Below are 22,209 nucleotides of genomic sequence, written 5' to 3'. Positions count from 1 at the left end.
ATATTTGCCTTCTATTGAAAAAAGGGAAGGAGGAAACAGATCCTGCATCATACAGACCTATCTCCTTGCTTAATGTGGATCAAAAAATACTATCTAGGATATTGGCCTCAAGGTTAGCTAAACACATAACAGAAATTATTCATCCTGACCAAACTGGTTTTATTCCAGGCAGATTTTCTTTCTGTAATGTGCGTTTGCTTTTTAATGTTATATCGGCAGCACACAAAAACAATTACAATGCGGCCATTGTCTCACTTGATGCCCAGAAGGCCTTTGATCAAATCGAATGGCCGTATATGTTTCACACATTGAGTCAATTTGGGTTTGGGGACTCCTTTATAGATTGTATTAAGATGCTTTACTTACAACCATCATCCTCTATATTAACTAATGGAGATCGGTCCAGGCCATTTTTGCTTCAGCGTGGTGTTCGGCAGGGTGATCCTTTATCCCCTCTTTTGTTTAACATAGCTTTAGAACAGGGATGGGCAACTGGCGGCCCGGGGGCCGCACACGGCCCTCGTCATCACTCAGTGCGGCCCGCGAATAGATCAAAAATAATTTCATAATTAAAAAAAAAAAAAAAAAAAAAAAAAAAAAAAACGTAATTCTACTTTTGACCGCTAGAGGGCGCTGCCAAACAACCACGAAAATTGACATTGACATCCAGTCCATTGTGAGCCAGCAGGCCAAACCACAGCTCTCTCATTAGCTTCAATAAATGTTGGGCCTCTGTGGTCTAGTTTTCTGCTATTATTGAATGAGCTATTTGCAATCAGTTTTTAAATCTTTTTTGTTCTTTGTTATAAATGAGTTCAAATGCCTTTTGCACTTTTATAAGCAAATGTTTTGTCTATGTTGCTTATGAAGGACTTGTTATAATGAACTTATTTTACACAGAGGAACTACTGTATTTGCAATCAGTTTTTTAAGCAAACTTTTTGTTCTTTGATATGAAGGACTTCCTTTTTGCACTTTTTTTAAGCAAACGGTTTGTCTTTTGCCGTATTAAAATGCATTAATATGCAGAAAATAGTTGTTGATAAATGTTGGTGCTGTAAACATACAGATATAAATTCATATAAAATTTGTTCTTATTGAAAATCATTTGTAGCGTTTTTCATATTCAATTATTTGAAGTGCGAGGTCATGTGGCCCTCCAATGGTCATGCTGAAAAAAATGTGGCCCTCTCCATCATGGAAGTTGCCCATCCCTGCTTTAGAACCTCTTGCTTTGGGAATTCGGATACACCCTGACATACATGGAGTTAAAATGGGAGAGCTGGAAAGTCTGGTTAATTTGTATGCAGATGATTTATTATTGTGTGTTTCAAACCCTGTTACCTCGATTCCCTGTCTTCTAAATTATATAGATTCCTTTGGTAGGCTATCGGGGTATACAATTAATTGGAATAAAAGTGAATTTTTGCCACTTACTGAAAATTTAGATGGTAATTTTCTCGCCTCCTTGCCTTTTAAAGTAGTTAGAGAGCATTTTACTTATCTTGGCCTTCAGATCTGTAAAAATCCCAAATTCTTATTTAAGTTAAACTTCCAATCGGCACTTAATAAGCTTAAAGCAGACATTGACAAGTGGAAATTACTTCCATTATCTATGGTTGGGCGAATAAACGCAATAAAAATGGTTACACTCCCAAGATTTTTGTATCTATTTCAAAACCTCCCCATTTATTTGCCAAATTCTTTTTTTAAGCAGCTTGATGCTATTATTTTGCCATTTGTCTGGGCTTACAAGACGCCTCGCATTTCTAGAAGTCATCTACAAAAAACAGCATCAGATGGAGGATTTGGTTTGCCCATTTTTAAACACTATTATTGGGCAGCAAATGCCAGGGCTCTCTCTTTTTGGCAACTTGGTTCGCCGGTAGGACTGGCAGCAGATTCTTCCCCATTGTGGATAAAATTTGAGGCTAGTTCAGTCCCAAAGTCCTCACTACCAGTTCTATTGTTTTCCAGAGTAGTACCTAATAAAATCCTAATAGAGAACAATTTCATAATTAATAATTCACTTAGGATCCTAAATCAAATTAAATCTTTTACAAGCGCGCCAAAAACGTCAGTTTATACTCCAATTCTTCAAAATCACCATTTTCCACCTTCTCAAATGGATGGGACATTTTCTTTGTTAGAAAGAGCAGGTTTGAAATCCATAGGGGATCTGTATATGAAGGGAAAGTTTGTTTCATTTATACAATTTAAAGCTAAGTTTAATCTTCCTTCTCAAAATTTTTTTCGCTATTTGCAACTTCGGCACTATGTTCGAGAAAATATTCCTAATTTTGAATCTAAACCAAATGATCATCCACTATATAATTTTTTTTGTGTGGATCCCCAGTCTAGACACCTGGTCTCGCAATTTATTTCAGTTTTGTCTTCAACTCCTGATTCCACACAGTACAGAGAGGCTTGGGCCAGGGAGACTAATAGTCAGATAACAGAGGAGGTATGGGAGGAAAGCTTAAAAAGGATTTCACTATGTTCAATAAGTTCACGGTATAGACTAATCCAGTTTAAAGTTTTACATAGACTGCACTATTCGAGGGTTAAACTGCATAAGATTTTTAGTTCAATATCCCCACTTTGTGAAAGATGTAAATTAGAGGAGGGTACTTTGGCTCACCTGTTTTTATTTTGTCCTGTTCTGCAAGGCTTTTGGACAAATGTATTTAATTGGCTCTCAAGAGCTCTTAATGTACAGTTGGACTTTGACCCTATAACTGCAATTTGTGGCTACTCTACATCACTGGATGCTTTTCCATATCCTGTACAACAAGTGGTAATGGCTGGTATGGTTGTGGCCAAAAAACTGATCCTCCTCGACTGGAAATTGTCCACTGCTCCATCCTTTAAAGGTTGGTTGTCTGAGATGCTTACATTCGCCTCAATGGAACGTTTACGCAGTCATGGCCAGGGTGCACAACATCCCAACAAAACCTGGAAACTCGTAATGGACTATTTCAAGGGACAGTAAAGTGAGCCGGGCTGTTTTTATTTATTTTATTATTTATTTTTTTTCTTCTCTCCTTTCCCTTTGTTTTGTAGTTTGTATGTGTGGTTGTCGGGTTGGGGTTTGTGATTTAATTGTTGATGTTTGTTATGGAAAATACAAAATGAACAAATAAAATATAAAAAAAATAAAAATAAAAAAAAAAAGAATACAAGGTTTCACACAATGATTATGTAATTATAGATACTAAGATAAGTAATCATAACTGAAAGATATTTGTCAATACACCCAAGGTAAAATAAACAGTTACTCTTCAAGTATTACATTTTTGAGTGTATATATACTAATCTCCAAAAAATTGAATATCATTGAAAAGTTAATGTAATTCAGTTCATGTGAAACTTATACAGATGTATTACACACAGAGGCTTATTTTGATATTGTGTGATTCCTCTACAGTCTACTAGTATCTCAAAATATTGAGTTAGTATTTCAAAATAATGAGATAGTATCTCAAAATAATGACTTAGTATTTCAAAAAATGGAGATAGCAATTTACTTAATAATAATAAAAAAGAATGTGCTGGATTATTTTTATTTTTTAGGAGGCAGGAATGGGCTTCCATAGATTTTACAATAAAATTACAATATAATAATATTTTTTATTATAAAACAGCTCAGATTATTAGTTTTTTTTCCAGTAAAACTGTAACACTGGCAAAAAAAATAGAAACAAATGAAAAGCTTTACAAAAATTTAAAACATTAAACTTGGTCAATGAAATACAATATGCGTACCTCTTTGTATAAAATTGGACAGAAAACAGCAGGTTATTAGTATGCTTCTTCACTATAAAACACAACTATAAAACACAAATAAATAAAATTAGCTTCTCACTAAAATTAGCTTCAACACTGAAACCACATGAAGAGCAGTGCTAGGTTACTGTAGCTAAAAGTTCATACATCCAACGCACGTAGTAAACAATGCTAAATTAGCTAGCTGTAGCTTTAGGGCTAATAGGTTACAACCACATGGTCAACAGCAAAATAAATTACAATTTTATGTAAAAAACAAACCAATACTCATTTTTCAAGTAAAAGTATATACTCTGTCACTTCAATGCAAGATTATTACTAAATAAAAGTGCTCCAAAACACTCAAACTAAACTAATGCTGAACCTACCCTGCCCTTTCAGTGTGTTCTGACTAAACTGAATATGGAGCAAAGCTGTTTTCCTAGCTGTACTATACTCCCTCTGACCAGTAGATGGTGCTGTATGCCCACATAAACATGCGTTTAGTCATATTTCCTTTATATTCCTTTTTCTCTGCTACACTTGCAACTCACTGCCTACTTAAATCACAGCAAAATTTTCCACGGCCCCTCAGAATAATTGTTTTACAATTTAAAACCAAATACAGCACAACTGTTACTTCATGGTTTTCTGGTGCTGTGCATGGAAAGCTCAGTGCTATAGGTACTCACTGCAGTATTGTCTTAGTTTGGATTTATGCTGCGTTTGTCTGTTTAAAACAAGCTATTTCCGGTTTGGACGGAAAAAATAAATTTGATTCAAATATGATATATGACTCTGGCGGCCAATCAGGTGGCGAGTTCTGCAGGGGGGAGAGGGGAGGTGGGGGCTTGTTACCCGACACTCAGAGAGAGAGGAGCTGTCTGCTGGAGGGAAGGAGGGGCCTTTTCAAGAAACAATATACAAACAGAATATACAAAAAACACCTTTTTTACTGCAAAATAAGTTATAAAATAAGTAGTTTTTATTCTTATAAAGTTTCCAGTCCTTTGGAGAAAGAAAGTACCATTCCAGGTTTAAATCTCTATAATATCTAAACCAGTTTATAATTTAACATGGTGATTCTAAACACTTCAAAGCAAAATATGGAGCTGCAAAAACACTTCATACAGATAAATATTTCATTTTATGCATCTGAAAATAAAAAAATTAAAATAGAAAATCTGAAAAGCACCTAAAAAAGTTCCTTTTTTTTTTTTACCATATTTTGACCATTGTATGTTCAATTATATCATTTTAAGTGTTTTCAATAAATTTTGTAAAGGCTTCTAAGTAATATTAATTCATAAAATTATATTTTTTACCTTTTAAATCTTTAATATTCTATATCTATTAAATTTGAATGAAACCTGTTTAAGTGAAGGGTGTTCTATTACTTATATGCAATAAAAAGGCATTGTAAGATCTAGCTGCTGTTTCATTTGTTCAAATTCCTGCTCCATGGAAAAAGTGGGCCGGATTTAGGCACGAAACTCCCGGGCTGAAAAAGGGGCCCACTCCGGCCCCGTGTGGAACTACTTTTTGTGTGAAGGCACAGTCCATATTAAAGCATATTTATTCTGAATTTCTCAATGATGATCAAAAAGGGGGTATGCAGCGTATGCGGCGCATAGGGGCGCTGCACTAGAGGGCACCAAATCGATGACAGAAAATGATTTCTAGTCTGCATTTTCTGTAAGAGCTGTTTGTTCATGTATGATAATACACAGGGGCGTGGCCTGGCCTGGGCTTCCGGGGCTTTAGCCCCAAATAAATTTCCCGTAGCTCAGCTCAGCTGTATTATTAGTGAGGAGACAGGCCGCTGTCCGCTATGAATGGAAAATCTCTTGACGCGAATCACGGAGCCAGTTCAAGGATAAAGTTCCGCCTTTCAGGAGAAACAGCCAATCAGCGGAGCGTGGTGGGCTAGTAGGGAAGCCCCACCACCGCCTTGCTGGGGAGGATTTTTGAGTTCTTGCACCGGGTTTCAGCGCTGATGTTAAAACATATCTGGATATACGGAGATTTTTCTAAAAGGTAGAAAGGTAACTGAACTAACCATGTTAACTGTGATGATATGTTTGTGATAGCTGGTTAAAAAGACTCTCTGGATCAAAACACACAGATCAATATTTGAGAAAATAAAACTATATACGTTTAACTTGCCCTGATGTACCTGATTAGCCAATAATTATTTCATTTTCAAATTGTTTTTATTAATTTAGGATTGCAGAACTTACTCTAAGCTATAATTAACGAAAATGTATTTATCTAACCAGTAAGCTAGAAGCTGGATGTTGTGGATAGCCAGAATTTAGTACTATACTTAGTTTAAATGACTTTCTTAATCCTGATCTCTGCTCTAAAATGGTATGTTTTCCACCGAATCCAACTGATCAGCTAATAAACTACTATAATTAACAGGGCTGAGCCTCGGATTTTTACATACCCAGGCAACACCACTGATAATACACATCAAAAAAACAGAAACAAGCACTAATCAGGCGCCCATCCACTCCTTCCCCATCTACCCTCCTGTCACTTCCTCCCAAACAGGCGCCCCATAGGGAACGTGCCTAGGCATGTGTTTTTCCCTTCCTGACACACCTGCAGGACAATACAACGGATCATAACAAATAAGTAAGTAGATGTTGAATCATAAAACTAATAAATTATAGAACAGGGGTTACCAACGCTGTTTTTTATATTACATAACTGATATTCTGCATCTAGAAATAATTTTAGGGGGGTGTGGGGATAGTACGTAGTTGCACCCCTGGGTCTACGTCACAGGTCATTTTCTTCAGCCCGACCCAACAGGAGGGAATTCTCAGCCCGGATTGAGTTTGTGTTTAGACAGACGATCTAAATTCTAAAACACATACCACATGATAACCACTTATCTCAGACTCATTAATAATGTAACTAAGGCTAGCTTGTTCATCTGCTAAGTATCTCATTCTGCTTGTCATGTGTACTACACTAAATCAACAAGATCGAACTAAACATGTTTTGTTTGCAAATAAATTAATTCCTTTTCTTAAATTACACTTGCTGAACTATCTATATATTTAAAATCATTTTTACCTTGCAAAATAAAAAAATAATCCTTGCAGTACCTCTGCAGCCCACTGGGGGGCTGCAGCCCACAGGTCTAATGTATATAAAACTTAGTTCCCCATCTGCTGTATAATACTCCCCAACACTGTGCAGCTCTCTCACTCACATCACTCAGTCTGAGCTCCAATTCAATCTACTCCTCTACTTAATGTGAGCTCCAATTACACAGATTGTCCTCTTTTCTCTCTTTCTCCCTCTCTCTAGTCTGCAGTTGAAGTGGGCTGTCTTTCTCTCGCTCTCTCTTTCTCTCTCTGTTCCTGTCTGTCTGTCTCTTTCTTTTTTTCTTGGATTTCTTTCCTCAGCCTCACTTCTCTCTTTTCTGTTTCTCTCTGTAATTTTCAATACTGTGTGTGTGTGTGGTGTGTGTGTGTGTAAATGTTTAATACTCAGTCTGTCTATTTTAAGGTTGGAGTGTGTGGGGTGTGTTTCCCGCTGTCGCTGCACAGCTGTGTGTCAGGGCTGGATAATGTGGTTTTAATTGAACTCCACCAGAAGCTGGAGGGGAAACACCAAACACACCAAACACACACTTCAGTATCAGCAGCAGAGAGTGGAAACTGTTCTCTATAATTCTGTTGTAGACTTCTGTGTGTTCTTGTCCAAATTAACATTAATGCTGCATTCCTGTGCTATTAGTAAAATGATGAATATAATTTTTCAGAATTGAAAGTTGCACATGAACACCCCTTTTATCTAGAAGGAAATTCTGAGATTTGTTGAGTCTCTGAGTAGAGGTGACCTTCAACCTTTTGTTGTGAGGATGAGGAAGTCAGATCCAGTACCAGAACATACAGTTTCAAGAAAAAACATGTAAACTCTTTGGAATTTCACAGTTTTATGCAAAAAAAATGTCATAAAATGATCTGATCTTCAACCAAAAAATAGATATTGACAAATATAATGAGACTGAAAAATTGACACAAAATAATAATCTTGCAGGGTTTTTTTGAACACACTCATTCAACACCCAAAGTGAAAGAAAATCCCAGAATCAGTCGCCGGTTGAACTCACCCCCACCTACATGTACACCACCCACTGACCCATCCTCTTTGTGCTCCAGCCTGAAGTGCCTGTGCTGGATCTGTGCCTGTGTGCTTTTGCACAGAGAGGAGGCGTGTCTGTAGCACTGAACTCAACTTTACTGTGAGCAGCCTGAGAATAATTTGTTGATAATTTAGATACATTCCTGTTTATAAAGATCTGGCACGATATTCATACTGAAGTATGTGTGTGAAGGGATGTCTTAGTGTGTCTAAAGCACTTTCACCATGTTTGTAAGGCTGTGGTGTATTGGTCCATTACTACCCATACTTTTTTTCCAAATCTACCAGTCTACTATGAGAATAAACTATACTGCAAAAGTGCAGTATAAGAGAGATGAAGTGAAATAGGGAATGTTGTACACAATGCAATTATTGGGATGGGGCTTTGATCCTATGTTGGGAACTAGTAAAACACTGCTACCTAACAATAGCACTTGTTTCATACCTGTTAAGAGAAAAGAAAAAAGGGATCTGAACGTAATGTCCCTTGGGCGCAGTATTTTGTATAGTAGGGCAGTGTACTATATGGACTAATGTTCATATTTATCTCTCCAAAATGTCCAATTCTTTTGGCAATACTTCTCTACAGGAATCATATAGACTATGTATGTATGCATTTGCACATCAGTGTTAGCAATGGGTGTATTTTAAAGTAGTTGAATGTATTCTTTTAAAGTGATTGACAAGCATCTATTTGGCTTTTTTCTGCTTTTAAAGCAGTAGACTTCCACACACAAAATGTAGAACCAAACACTGACATATTTCCTGATGTACCCACAAACTCTGTAGTACAAGAATAATACAGACCCACATTTTAAGCATATATTATAGAGTTTAGCCCCACCCATTCAGTCTACAACAGCTTAGCCCCGTCCACAACATTTTAGCCGTTTAGCTGCATCTACAACAGCAGTTAATCTCCACCCAATCAATCTACAGAAGTTTAGCTCCTCCCCTCTTGTCTGCCACAGTTTAGCTCCACCCATTTAATCTACAGCAGTTTAGCTCCACCCATTCAGTTTACAGAAGTTTAGCCCCACCAATTTAGTCTACAGAAGTTTAGCTCCTCCCCTCCAGTCTACCACAGTTTAGCTCCACCCATTCAGTCTACAACACTTTAGCTCTATCCATTCAGTATACAATTCAGCTCTATCTATTCACCCTACAGCAGTATAGCTCCACCCATTGAGTCTACAACAGCTTAGTTTGAACCATTCAGTCTACAACAGTTCAGCTCCATCCATTGTAGGTAATGTAGGTAACGACTAGTCTGAATGTGGAATATGAAAAATTGTATTTAAGGATCTGAATGGTGTGGCAGTGTGAACACAGCCTCAGGTTAAATTCAAGACCAAAAGAAATCCAGGTCCAGGTCATTTCACCTCTAATACACATTCGTTTACAAATCACAGCATAAAACTCTCTGTGTTTTGGGTGCCGCTGCCGCTGTGCGTGTAACCCAGACTTCATGACAGCGCTGGGGAATGAGGCCTGCAGGAGAAGAGAGCAGCATGATTAATGGGATCCTACAGGGACAAGGCCCTGGAGGGAAGCAGACTGGAGTACCTGTGCTTATAAAAAGCCTTGGGGTCCCGGGGCGGCGGCTAGCTGGAGAGAGATGCTGATGGAGTCTGAGAGGGAGGAACGGGACGGGAGGAAAGAGGCAGCCGGCTCACGGTCGTAACTGACAGCTCTCAATGAATTATTAGTTGCTTGTGTAGTGTATGTGCATGCGCAGCTCTGAGCACTTGACGATTATTGTATATGAATAATACAAACTCCAGTCACTGCAATATTAAACCACAAAGCGCACATACGTTTATTCATGCCTCAGACTCTGGTGTAAAATGGACTTTTGTTGTAGTAAAACAGGATAAAAAGTACTTACCTTTGATGAATAGCACACCTCCGTTCTCCCACAGTGTTCTGAGATCCAGAAATTTTAACAGTTTGTCCAAACACCTTTCAGACTGGGAGATACAGGGCATAATAGACTCCGTAAAGCATAGCTGCCGGTGCCAGGAGTGATGGCGGTGCTCGGAGATAAAGCTTGCGTTATAGGATGTAAACAGTGGTTTTTAATAAGGTTCTCGTGCACTTTTTAAGTTATTGATGCCTCATTTTAAATTTTAAATACCAGAGTTCTCCTTTAGATAACCTAAAGAAATACATTTTTGTCATTTACTGTTTTGTTTGCTTTAAAAAATAAAGTATTGAAAATAATAATAGCTAATAACCTCCAGCGAATGGTCACAGTGAATTGTTAGTTATTCTAGATTAGAACTACTTTCTGACTCTTAGCCTCGTGCTTGGTATCGCCCCCTCCCCCCGACAGCAGCGCGGTGGTACGGTCCGGTGTGTCTGGGCGCGCGGCGGCTCGGGAGCGCGCAGAGCGGAGCTGGAGTTCGGAGAGATGGCTGTGATCACCGCGCTGCACGCGCTGCTGCTGCCCCTCCTCACCGCCCGCGCAGGTAAGCACGCGCCCCGCTGCCCGGAGGAAAGGAGGAGTGAATGATCACAGTAGTATTTGGGGGTTATTAGGGGATGGGGTGGAGGGGGTGATGATGAGCGACCTGTGCAGGTGAGTCGGGTTTGTACAGGAGCGCGCGCGTCAGGTGGCATTGCTGCCTTTGCCGGGAGATGCGTGTAAACTTCACTGATGTAACTTTTACTGTTCTAATCATCATCATAAACATCATCATCATATTTAAAATATCATCACTCAGAATCATGTTTAAGTTCTGACACTTTTTCTTGCATAAAATAATCAGCCTGTATTTGTAAATGTATTTTTTGTATCATTTTGATCCAAATATTTTTCTTCAAAATAGGCAAAAAAATGCTTAAAATTACATTAATAAATCTTTTTACTTTGGCTTCCATTGAAAGTTGTGGTGTTTCTTTCCTTCTCATATAAAGCATCCATTTTGGAGATACATGTTTATTGCAGGACAATGACAATGTATAAATATGTATGTATACGTATAATAGTGTGACTGTGGATGGATGCCCTGGCTTAAGATTTAGAAGGGAAATAGTGTCAAAAACGTAAATAGTAGCCTGAGGAATCTTATGTAGCTCTAGAATTTGCTGTCTTTTATATCGAACTCTGTTTATTGTGCAGAGTTGTTATGAAAGTTATTTTGTTCTGTAACTGAGTCGTTATACTGTAGGTATTAGGGATTCGCTGTTATGGAAATTGTGGGGTTGATGCTAATATCAGATATTGTTTTAATATGCAGGTGGTGATAAATAATCATTTGTAAACTGTATATAAATGATAAATTGGAGCATAACTCGTATGTTCTGGAGTTGCGCAATGTCGGTAATTATGTTTAAGTGATTATTATACCTCTTTATTATGCACACATCTGATTTTGTTTGGTTAGCAGGCAGTGAGGAGTGAACATCCACGTGGTTTTAAGAGTTATTTATTATTTGTCTGTTCAGTTATAGGATTTGGAATAGACCCAGATTTGGAAATCGACATCATCGCTGAACTGGACTTGGCAAATGCCACTCATGGACTAAGACAGACCACCGGCCTGCACAACAACAGCAAAGCCTTCGCGTTTCGAGGTAAATCCTTCTGTTATGAGCCTTAAATTTTCTTTGAAGGTCGGCTAGACCTGTTTTACAGCGAGGGACGTGCTGTTGTTGTTTTAATGTGTGATTTTTAAAATACATATGACTAATTTTTGGAAGGAGGCGGGGGGGGGGAGGGGGGGTGATATGACCATATTATTATATAATTGAGAACATTTAATAATCAAACACATGATTAATCACTGACCCTGGATGCAGCTGATCAGTCAAGACATGTTTATTTAATGCTTATTTCAGTTTATTTTACTTATTAGTTTTTGTAAACACACTACAAATTACAAATCCTCTTGCTTCAAAAAGTCTGAAAAACTGCCCTCTTTCTATTCAGCTCTATGAATAAGTTTGTGTTTATTATCACAAAATATCAATATAACAATATCCATTTTTAGTTAACAATTTAGATTTAAAGGTTTGTGCAGAGGGTGGTTCATTTAGTGTTGTGTTTAAACCCTGCCCACTAGAGAGCAGTATTGTACTTTGTCGTTTCATTAAAAAATACAGTATATCACAATATATTTACTCATAGCCCCTGTCTAACATGATGTCTAGGTTTTTTCAATAGACTGGTGTTTATAGAATAAAGACAAACTGTGTTCTAAACCACATCCACCTACCAAACTAATGAAGATGTAAATAAGGTTTGAGAGCTTGGTTGAGAGAATGATGTGTATTTTTGAGGCTTTTGTATGGAGATGATACAGATGGATACAGTCTTAATGAAATGTTTATTATTAGAATAGCATCTCCTTCTGTAAACTAAAGAAGCAAACGCCAGATACCAAACATGTCTTGACTGATCGACTGCATCTGGGGTCAGTGATTAAACCTCTTCTTTTACACACAGATAGAACTGGCACGAGTTTACACACATTAAATCCAGTTGAACAGGTGTAATGATGCTCAGCGTCGGCCGCTGCTCTTTAAGCTCTGACTGTGTTTGAGAGATGCTCAGAGAAGCACATCGCAGATCAGATTATCGCCATATTGCCCTCCTTTAACAGTGAAAGGTTGTGTGATGATGTTGGTGGTTCTGAATGTGGCGCAGGATTGGGTTATTCGCGTGCTGCCGCTCTCGCGCTCCTGTGAAAGTTTCCTGCGGTGCAGCGTGGAGATACATCCACATGGCTGTAATACAAACCACCCAGAGGTGGCATGATCACACCATCTGCCGGGTGCTAAGCCACTGTGGCTCACGAGTGCAGAGTCTGATCGTCTTATCACTTCTAATTGGTATCCACCAGCATCTGTTCACGAGACCCAGACTCTGTTACAGAATGGCTGTTAGTCGAAACCTTTCAGACTGTGATCAGCACGGCTGTACGGCTCTACATTACGGTTTTATTCTAAACATTATGAATGGATCTTATATCACAGAGGATAATTACAGAGGACATATAGAGACTATCTGTACTTAAACTGGATTTCAATAATAGACCCTGGTTCAGTATTTCTGTAACTGATAAAGATACTGCCTTTGTAACAGTAGTGTTTACCTTTTGATGGCCCTTCTATTCTACCAAGAACCATCTCCAAGTTCTCTTCTGGTTTCCGATGGTTTTCTGAGCTATTTATGTATGGTTATTAAAAAAAAAAACAAAAAAAACGTTGAACTGTTGTAAAATGACTCTTTTAAGTAGAATAGCATAGAGTATAGAATCCTTTTTTACATGCTTAAAAATTGGTTATTAAAGGTAGGGTTTTATGTACAGCTCTGGATATAAAAAAATAAGAGAGCACTTCATTTTCTGAATCAGTTTCTCTGATTTTGCTATTTATAGGTTTATGTTTGAGTAAAATGAACATTGTTGTTTTATTCTATAAACTACAGACAACATTTCTCCCAAATTACAAATAAAAATATTCTCATTTAGAGCATTTATTTACAGAAAATGAGAAATGACTGAAATAACAAAAAAGATGCAGAGCTTTCAGACCTCAAATAATGCAAAGAAAACAAAAAGTTCATATTCATAAAGTTTTAAGAGTTCAGAAATAATCAATATTTGGTGGAATAATCCTGGTTGTTTTTAATCACAGTTTTATTTTTATGTATCTTGGCATCATGTTCTCCTCCACCAGTCTTACACACTGCTTTTGGATAACTTTATGCTGCTTTACTCCTGGTGTAAAAATTCAAGCAGTTCAGTTTGGTGGTTTGATGGTTTGTGATCATCCATCTTCCTCTTGATTATATTCCAGAGGTTTTTAATTTGGTAAAATCAAAGAAACTTATTTTTCCTTAACTTTTTCCAGAGCTGTGTGTATAAAGGCTGTCAATGTTAAAGCGTTCATTTGGAATTAGTACCCTGTTAATTTTTTTTTAAATGCAAATTTATTACACCACCATGCTGGACCCCAAGCTCTGCCATAATCTGCCCGGTGCCTGCACTGCTGGTCAACCTAATGCTCGTGGAGCTGCTGCGCTGCATCACAGACTGCCCACTGCAGCAGCGAACGGAGGAAGCGCATGACTACCTGGATCCCGTTCACATGGGCCGCGCTCGCACTAGCATCGAGGCTGTGCACACGTTACGCACGGGACTCGCCTGTATACGCTCGGACCGGTGCAGGGGTGTGCACTCGACTGAATTCCACACATACTATTAATTCGGTCAGTACGACCTGCTGCCCGCGTGGTGTGCCTGCGTAAAATTCAGAAATCATTACAACCAAGCTGAGATGTTTACAATAAAGTAAAAAAAAAGTTTCTCCTATTCAATTTATCATGCATTCTTTATTCCAGCTCCCCACGTTGGCTTTATCTCCCCTCAAACATATAAGTATATATTGGTATATTAATTAATACCACTTAAATATATATATATATAAAGCACAGTTAATCACAGAATATTGTTGTGATTAATTGAATTAATTTTTTTAATTGATTGACACCACTTATTTCATTAATTTGGTCACATCTTATATTGATGTATTTTTGCAGGGCTGATTTTCTTGGATACAGTTTGACCTTCTTAAGCCGGATTTAGACCGTGCTGATATAATGATGTGGCAAATGATCTCATTCAGTCTGAATAGGAAATTTGAGGAGATAAGGTGACGGGATGTGATTCAGGGAGGTTTGAGTCAGATTGGATGCAGTGCTTTCATTCATTATTCACTGTTTTAATGAGCTTTAATGGGAAAGCACTCGATGTGACATTATGGTAACTTGTTGATGCATCATCAGGACATTACTGTGAAGGCGCACTGACATTTATGTGAATTCTTAACACAGTAATGGCTTAATTTAACTGTAGTGTAATAGTTATACCCCTCATGGTTATAAATAGCCTTCAAATGGTAGAGATGTTGTTCAGTCCTGCAATTTCAGTGCTTTTCTATTTCTGTTGCTTCTACATCAGTGGATTTGATCCCAGGACTGTTCACCACTGACACTGTAAACAAACCTATTTAGAGTTAGTGCCTCAGTGATCTGACAGTTTTCTTATATTATATTACAATTTTCTTAACATTATTATTTTGCCACTAAATTAGAGTTCAGGGGGAACATTCCTGTCAAAACCATGTTAGCTATGAGTTAGCAGCTGTGTGATTTGCATTTAACTAAAGGAGGTTAAAGTGGATACTTCTGAAAAAGGTTCCAGGTAAATAAATGTGAAGCCAACAGTATAAAACAGACACTCTCTAGTTAACCAAATTTGGCTGGAGGTAAATTAGCAGTGGTGTGGAGGATACTGAACTTACATTCACAATTTTACACTTATAAAATTTCATTATATAAGTTTTATTATAAACATTAGTGTATATTCTCTGTCATGCTGGTTACTGTTCAGGTGCGCCTCTGCTGTCACTAATAGCAGCTTACATTAGCATGTTGTAGCATGACTGCATTAGCCAGCACTATTCTGGATCACTTTACCTCTCAAATACCTAAATATCTCAAATTCTGCCCAGCTGTACACAGATTACTGAGTATGAATCTCAGAATGTCAAAATGATTTAAAACCCCCGGTCACGCTGGTAATTGTGGCGCTATACCTAGAAAAATCACTTGTTGTCTGGTGTTTTACTTCGTCTCTGCTCGTGGAGTTTTTTGGAGGTTGCACGTTGCACGTTGTTTATACCTGCTATTGTGCTCCCATTTCCATCCACATTGTGGAAATGGGACTGGCAGTGGGCAAGGTCAGAGGTTAAAAAAATATTTATATTAAATTAATATTTATAGCTAAAGAGTGTTTTCTTAACGTCTGATCTATTCATTTAGCATACCGTAATTTTTGCACTGTAAGGTGCACCTAATATCCTTTCATTCTCCCCAAAATCGTCAGAGCTCCTTATAATCCGGTGTGCTTTATGTATGAATTTTACCAGTCAGGTATTAAGGAGCAGTAAAGCCACTCCGCTGAAGTACAGAGTTATACAGGAGACTGGAGCAGTATTAGCATTAGCCACTAGACATACTAAGCGCTAGCTCTTTTGCTGTTCAGAGGGAGTATTATCAGCCTGTTGCCTGCTGCTAACCCTGGCTAGCACCGCAGGAGCAGTATTAGTATTAGCCGCTAACTGCGCTAGGCGCTAGCACTTGCGCCATTCAGAGGTGAGTATATCGGACAGCAGCCTGCGCGTTTACCATGTTAAAACAAGCTACATGGCACAAACCACTAGCTAATAACGCCCTGGCTTGCCAGAACATTCAGGGTTCCCCAGCGTAGCGCTGTTGGGCAGCATTTACTAGCCCAACAGGAGAGTAATTGTGTAGAACAACCAGCGCTTGTTTGCCTTTAAAAGATTTATTTTTTGAAGAATAACAGTTTTGTTGAAAGTTTCTGTGACCCCAGTATGTTCAATTTAACACATAAAAAGGTTAAAATGGACAATTATTAAACCAGAATGAGATCCAGTTTGTCATTATCACTATTATAATTAGCATAGGAATGTTAGCGGGATGCTTGCCTATCCTGCAACGTATGATTTTGTTGTGAATCGATTTGTTTTGAGGAAACTCAACGCTCATCTGTCACTTTCAGAGCTTTAATCATCAAACACCACAACTGAATTAGGGGTATTGATTACCTTTATCAATCTGAGCAAATTCAATCAGGTGAACTTTCAGTTACTTTGAGACACTGTTTACTAATAAGATGGGGTTCAATACCTTATTAGCAGAGTGAAATCCTATCTGGAATGTCACTCAGTTGTATATTTATCCTGCATATGAATGTGTGGTGTTAATCTGCAGCTTTAGAAGGCGAGACTCATTTATGTCGACCCATTATTTTGGCATTGAGGAGCAGGTTTACTTCTAATGAGTCAAAAATGCTTAATTCAAAATGGCCTTTATCACAGGAAAATACACACATGAGTGGGAAATTATAATTCATAAATTCGTGTATTATTAGCAGTGTGGGATATCATCTGCACTCTTTGGAGAACATTTCTGATTCTCAGAGTGATCACTATTTATTAAGGTCTATTAACCCCATTGACCCCAATATCAGTTCTTTTGTTTTTTTTACTGCTTAACCTTTACAGCTTTAATTATGTAACCTATAATTTCATTTTTGCTGTTCTCTATGTAGTTTCTGAATAATAAGCTTTATGAAGTAGTTCTCTCTCTCTCTCTCTCTCTCTCTCTCTCTCTCTCACACACATACACAACTACTACTGAGTGTGGAATATGGAGCTACACTAGCGTCTATTTCCTACACTGATACCTCAGTTATACTCAGTAACTCAGAACATTACATCTAATTACTATCTTTTCATTCTCATTACTATCTAATTTTAAAAGCCTCAAAACTACCCTGAGATATTTTAATATAGTAAAAAAAACTCCAGTCTAAATCTATTCTGCCAGGTCTAAACCACACTACATTATTATAACTAGTCTCCCTCCCAAATATACTAGGAAATTTTAGCATTTAAAATTTTTTTTATCATGAATTTAATATGGGTTTATACAGTAAATATGTTAGCAAGTATCGGCCAATTCTGGCATCCCTAGATTTTAACCATGATTAATCACAGAATATTGTGGTAAATAATAAGTGATAAAAATTAATTTTAGCAGTGACTATTTTTTTTTTTACATTTAAATACCCATAAGCTTAAGAAATTTTGGTAAGCCACATTATGTACATAAACCTGTACTGTTTAATATTTGTACTGGTGATTTTAATGTTTGTTTCAAGTATATTAAAATACCTTTATGTATTGTTTCCATCGATACCATCGGTTTATAGTAAGCAAATAATAGCCAAAGAAGCGCAAGATAGTAAAAAAAAGACAAAGCAACACATTTTTTTAAATCGTACAGTATTGTTTATTATCATTATTGTCAAAATTCTAGAAATTTTGGAGGTGCATGCCAAGGTATAAGGACAGGTACGGATGCATGGATAATGATGGGTATACATGGGTTGGGCAATATGGCACCATAAAATAATTGTACAATAATTCAGTTTTTTTTTGCAATAACTATATTTTTGGCAAAATAACAATCAATCCAAGATGGCAGCCTAACAGTTAGAAAGTACTTTTTTATCTGACGTTTCCAAGTTTTTCTTTATTTTATAAGTAATGATGGTTTGGTTACCAAGTATTAAGTAAAGTACTAAGAAAAACATCTTCCCATTAGTTTTATCATACAGTGCTACCTATAGGCTGCTTGAGATCTAGGCCAGGCTGTAATCAACCTGCTGACATAAAACCCCCAAGGGAAAAAGTTTTCAAGTTTTGTGTCTCTGGACTTGGCATTGTTGCTTTTGATGATTTTGAATGGAACTCAGTTTTGAGGCTGATTGTGATCTGCCTCAGGGTTGTTTCTGTGAACAAGACCTACCTGGATTGTAAATGCTGGAGTGCAGAGGCAGAGGAGGTTAAAGAACTGTACTTTACAGGACTGGTGCATGTGGATGCTGTTGTGCACCCCAAATGGAGAGATGTATGTTTTTTTTGGTCTGTTTTTTTGGTTTGATCACACCTGTAGCCTGGTCTGGGATCCTGTGCTGCTGGTTGGATTATTATTGCTCTTCAGGCTGAGACCTTGTACTGCTGTGGCTCCATTTTCTAGCCTTGCTTGGGATCTTGTGCAGCTGTTTGAGACTCTGTAAAAGAATGTCTATATTCATCACTACTCTGCACTGCAACCAGGAACATTTTCACCAACACCAAACCCAATTTGCCATCATGTATCGTTCTTAATGTAAATGTGAATCAATTGGAAAAAGTGGATATGAGAGGAGTGGTAAATCTACCAGTTTATGTTCCAAGCAGTTTGCCCTTCTTCAACAAGTGTCCTGGAGCTAACCTCTTGAGACCCTGCATTCTCATATGGAGACATTTCAGCTTCTTCAAAATGACAACAAATTTTTTACAACTTTGACAATTTATCTTTATATATGGAGACACTGCTCGTACCAGCTGTATTCAGTGGTCACATGACAACATGACTCAGTTGATGGAAAACAATATGGCGAGAATCTCAGTGAAAGGTTTCTACAGCCAGTCCAGACAGAAACATGGGCCAGGAAAAAAAATATCATCTAATTTATTGTTTGAAACGTGATCATTTTCTTACTGTAGACGTTACAATTCTGTTTTGGAATATTTTGGTCCTCCTGATCCCAAATGAAAGGAATACTTTTTCAAATGATAAACTACTCTCCCCATATGATAACTGTTTTTTGAAAAAGCCTCCTGTACGAAGAACGAAGAACTTTTTTTATGCTTGTTGGGTTCTAATAATCCCAAAGAGCTAGGGGAAATTTAAAATGCACACCACGCAAAAGATCAGGTCTCAGTAGGTTTAATCTCTAATTAGTTGGTCCATCCTATAAATACATACTTTATTATGCGCAAGTGTATGTAAATGTAACCCTGCCTCTTCAAAAGCCAATGATACAAAAAAAAGGATGAATTGTAGCAGAAAACTCTGTTTTGCAGTTTGAAGGTAACAGTGTCTGTGGTACATCACTCTGTAAATTGGAAATTTCAATGCACGATTATGCTTTTATTGTTGATATCTGGAAACCTTCAGCCCAAGCAGCAAGGGAGCCCTAGACCATTACACTACCACCACCACCATGTTTAACTTTCGGTATGATGTTCATTTTCGGGAAATGATGTGTTAGTTTTACACAAGATATTGGGAAACAGAAATGTAACAGCCCAGTCTCTTTCTTCTTATTACATTAATAAAACTTACCTTAAATAAGAAAAGTAAGATATTGTTCTAGGTTCTTTTCTGACCTTTTGGATAAGTTATCCATGCCCTATTGGAAAAAATTCTTAATAGGCTGGTCGCTCCGGGGAAGGTTCAGCACTGTTCCATGTTTTATCAGTTCATGAAGAATAGCTCTCACTGTGGTTCTCTGGAAGCTTTAGAAATGTAACCTTTTCCAGACTGATAGATGATCAATGACTTCTCACCTGTTCTTAAATTTCTTCAGATTGGGGCATAATGTGTTGTTTTTTGAGATCTTTTAATAAAAATAATAATAATAATAATAATAATAATAATAATAATAATAATAATAATAATAATAAATATAGCCGCAAGCAGCAATCTGCGGGTTCAAGCACCAATTGGCACAATGGTGCCCAATAGAGCATAGGATGGCGATGTGTAAAAAAGTCTAATATGATTGGAGATACCCTGTCACATTTAGAAATTATCAAAAGTTTTTCACCTGTTATTAATGTTGAGCAGAGTTCTTTTAACATGATCAGTGCTTAAATTCACATGCAAATCTATTGAAGTTTGTAGGATATTCATTAAGTGAGTTAGAACTAGTCAAAAGGTGTCTACATGTTATTGGTATTGATCAGGTGGCTTCAACCAGAATGTTCACAAAGTGGTATTCAGATTGACCTTTGAACCTTTGCAGAACAAGCTGAAATGTTTGACCAAACAAGTTTAAATTAACACAAAGGAGTGAATGTTCTGATATGACATGTAATTACAAACTTATTCTTAATCTAGTTCTGAATTAAATGGCGCTTCATCACAGTGATATTGTACAGAGGTCTTTAACATTGTGAGATTACAGCAAATACTGCAGAGTTACAGCAATTTAGGTTAGAAATTCCAAGGACGCACAGATTGCTTGATGCCTGGAGAGTATTGTATGTGAAATTTTCACAAATGTTTTTAATGAACATTTACCTAGAGACTCTACAGTGTGCAGCAAGACTGAAATGGAGGTGATAGGCCAATATAGCTATTTTCAAACAATTAGCAATTATGAATGAACAAAGCACTTTTTAAACATAGTTGTATTGAGAAATTTGTCAGAGCCACTGTACTAAATATGGCAAAAACAATTAGATGTCAAAATAGTACAGCATGATTGACATATACTTGTTTTTTTGGAACAGCGCCCCCCAGTGGTCGGATTGTTTCTGCACTTTGCAGGTCACTACAGTGTCTCCACCTGAACATAACTGCCAAGGGTCATCCTGATTGGGCAACATTCAGCCTGCCAAAATGTCTGCTGAATGCTGATTGGCTGATGGTGTTCAGCCATGTTGATTGATTAAGTTGCCCTTTGAACATCCTTTAGAGGCTGTATGATAGATTCTGCATGCAACGTTTCAGCTTGCTAGGTTGCACGGTTGCTGAGAAACAGTGTTCCAAATTTAACTGTTGGAGTGAATGGGGCATATATCCGGAAGGACTAATTTGCATATGGCGGCCATATTACAAATTTCAACATATTTTTGATGAATATTGAAGGCCATGCTCTCACGAGTATTTTGATACCAAACATGCCAGGATTGGTCAAAATTCCTAGGACTAGTTCGCAAAAGTATGTTTTGCATATTATGCAAATTAGCAAAAAATCTATATAGACGGAAGTGCATGGTCCAAATTGGAAAGTTGTAGGTATTGATCGAAGGAATCCAGCAAAAAAAGAATTTTGAATGTAGGTCTTATGATTTTTGAGTTATTGAGAAAATTGTGAAAAATTAATTTCCTTGTTTATAGCGCCACCACTTGACCAATCGGTGAGATGCACTGATCCTACATCTACCTACCAAGTTTCATATCTCTACGACTTATGGTTTAGGCTGCACAACTACTTTTTCAGAGGAAAAAGCATAATAATAATAATAAGAAGAAAAATCTTAACAAAAGATTTCGGTGCTTGAACCCTAATAATAAGATTTTTTTTTTTAGCAAAAACAATAGGGTTCTACGCACCTTCGGTGATTGAACGCTAATAATAATACATTTTATTTGTAATGCACTTTATGTTTCAAAGAAATCTCAAAGTGCTTCAGCGTAAAAGGCAATAAACATTTAGGAACAAGTGGATAAAAAAACAACAAAATTACATACATCAGTATCATTTTTTCTGCTTCATGTTGTCAGACAGGTTCTATTTAAGTGATTCATTGATTCTACAGTCTGCCAGTAATCAGGCCTAGTTGTGGTTAGTAGTGAAATTAGACTCTGCTTTCCAAAAATTAGTTGGGGGCAATTTTTTTCACACAATTTTCACAGCTAGTGTTGTTGCAAAGCTTTACAGAGATGTGGTGACAGCACAGAGAATCAGAAAACATATTGAACATACAATACAGAGAGAAAAAACACTCCCTCAGAGCTGGAGGAGGAAGAAACCTTAGGAATCAAGATCAGATGCACCTACTATCAGAATCAGTACTATCGAACGTAGTATCACATTTAATATTAAGGCTAATATGTAGGCA

The 22,209-nt window shown here is 37.4% G+C and overlaps 1 protein-coding gene across 1 annotated transcript in view; it reads left to right on the top strand.

Moving 5' to 3' along the window:
- Positions 1 to 10,324: 10,324 nt before the first annotated feature.
- The window catches only part of LOC111196878 (protein kinase C-binding protein NELL1-like), a 617,736-nt gene continuing 605,851 nt past the window's right edge, over positions 10,325 to 22,209 (top strand). The window contains exons 1-2 of the mRNA XM_049473230.1: positions 10,325 to 10,400; positions 11,380 to 11,508. Coding sequence (XP_049329187.1) covers positions 10,343 to 10,400; positions 11,380 to 11,508 — 187 coding nt within the window. The 5' untranslated portion in view covers positions 10,325 to 10,342. The remainder of the gene's footprint in view (positions 10,401 to 11,379; positions 11,509 to 22,209) is intronic.

Source organism: Astyanax mexicanus, unplaced genomic scaffold (genome assembly GCF_023375975.1).
Source record: "Astyanax mexicanus isolate ESR-SI-001 unplaced genomic scaffold, AstMex3_surface scaffold_35, whole genome shotgun sequence".
NCBI lineage: Eukaryota > Metazoa > Chordata > Actinopteri > Characiformes > Acestrorhamphidae > Astyanax > Astyanax mexicanus.
Note: the sequence above shows the minus strand (reverse complement) of the source record. Positions and strands in the feature narration are given on the sequence as shown.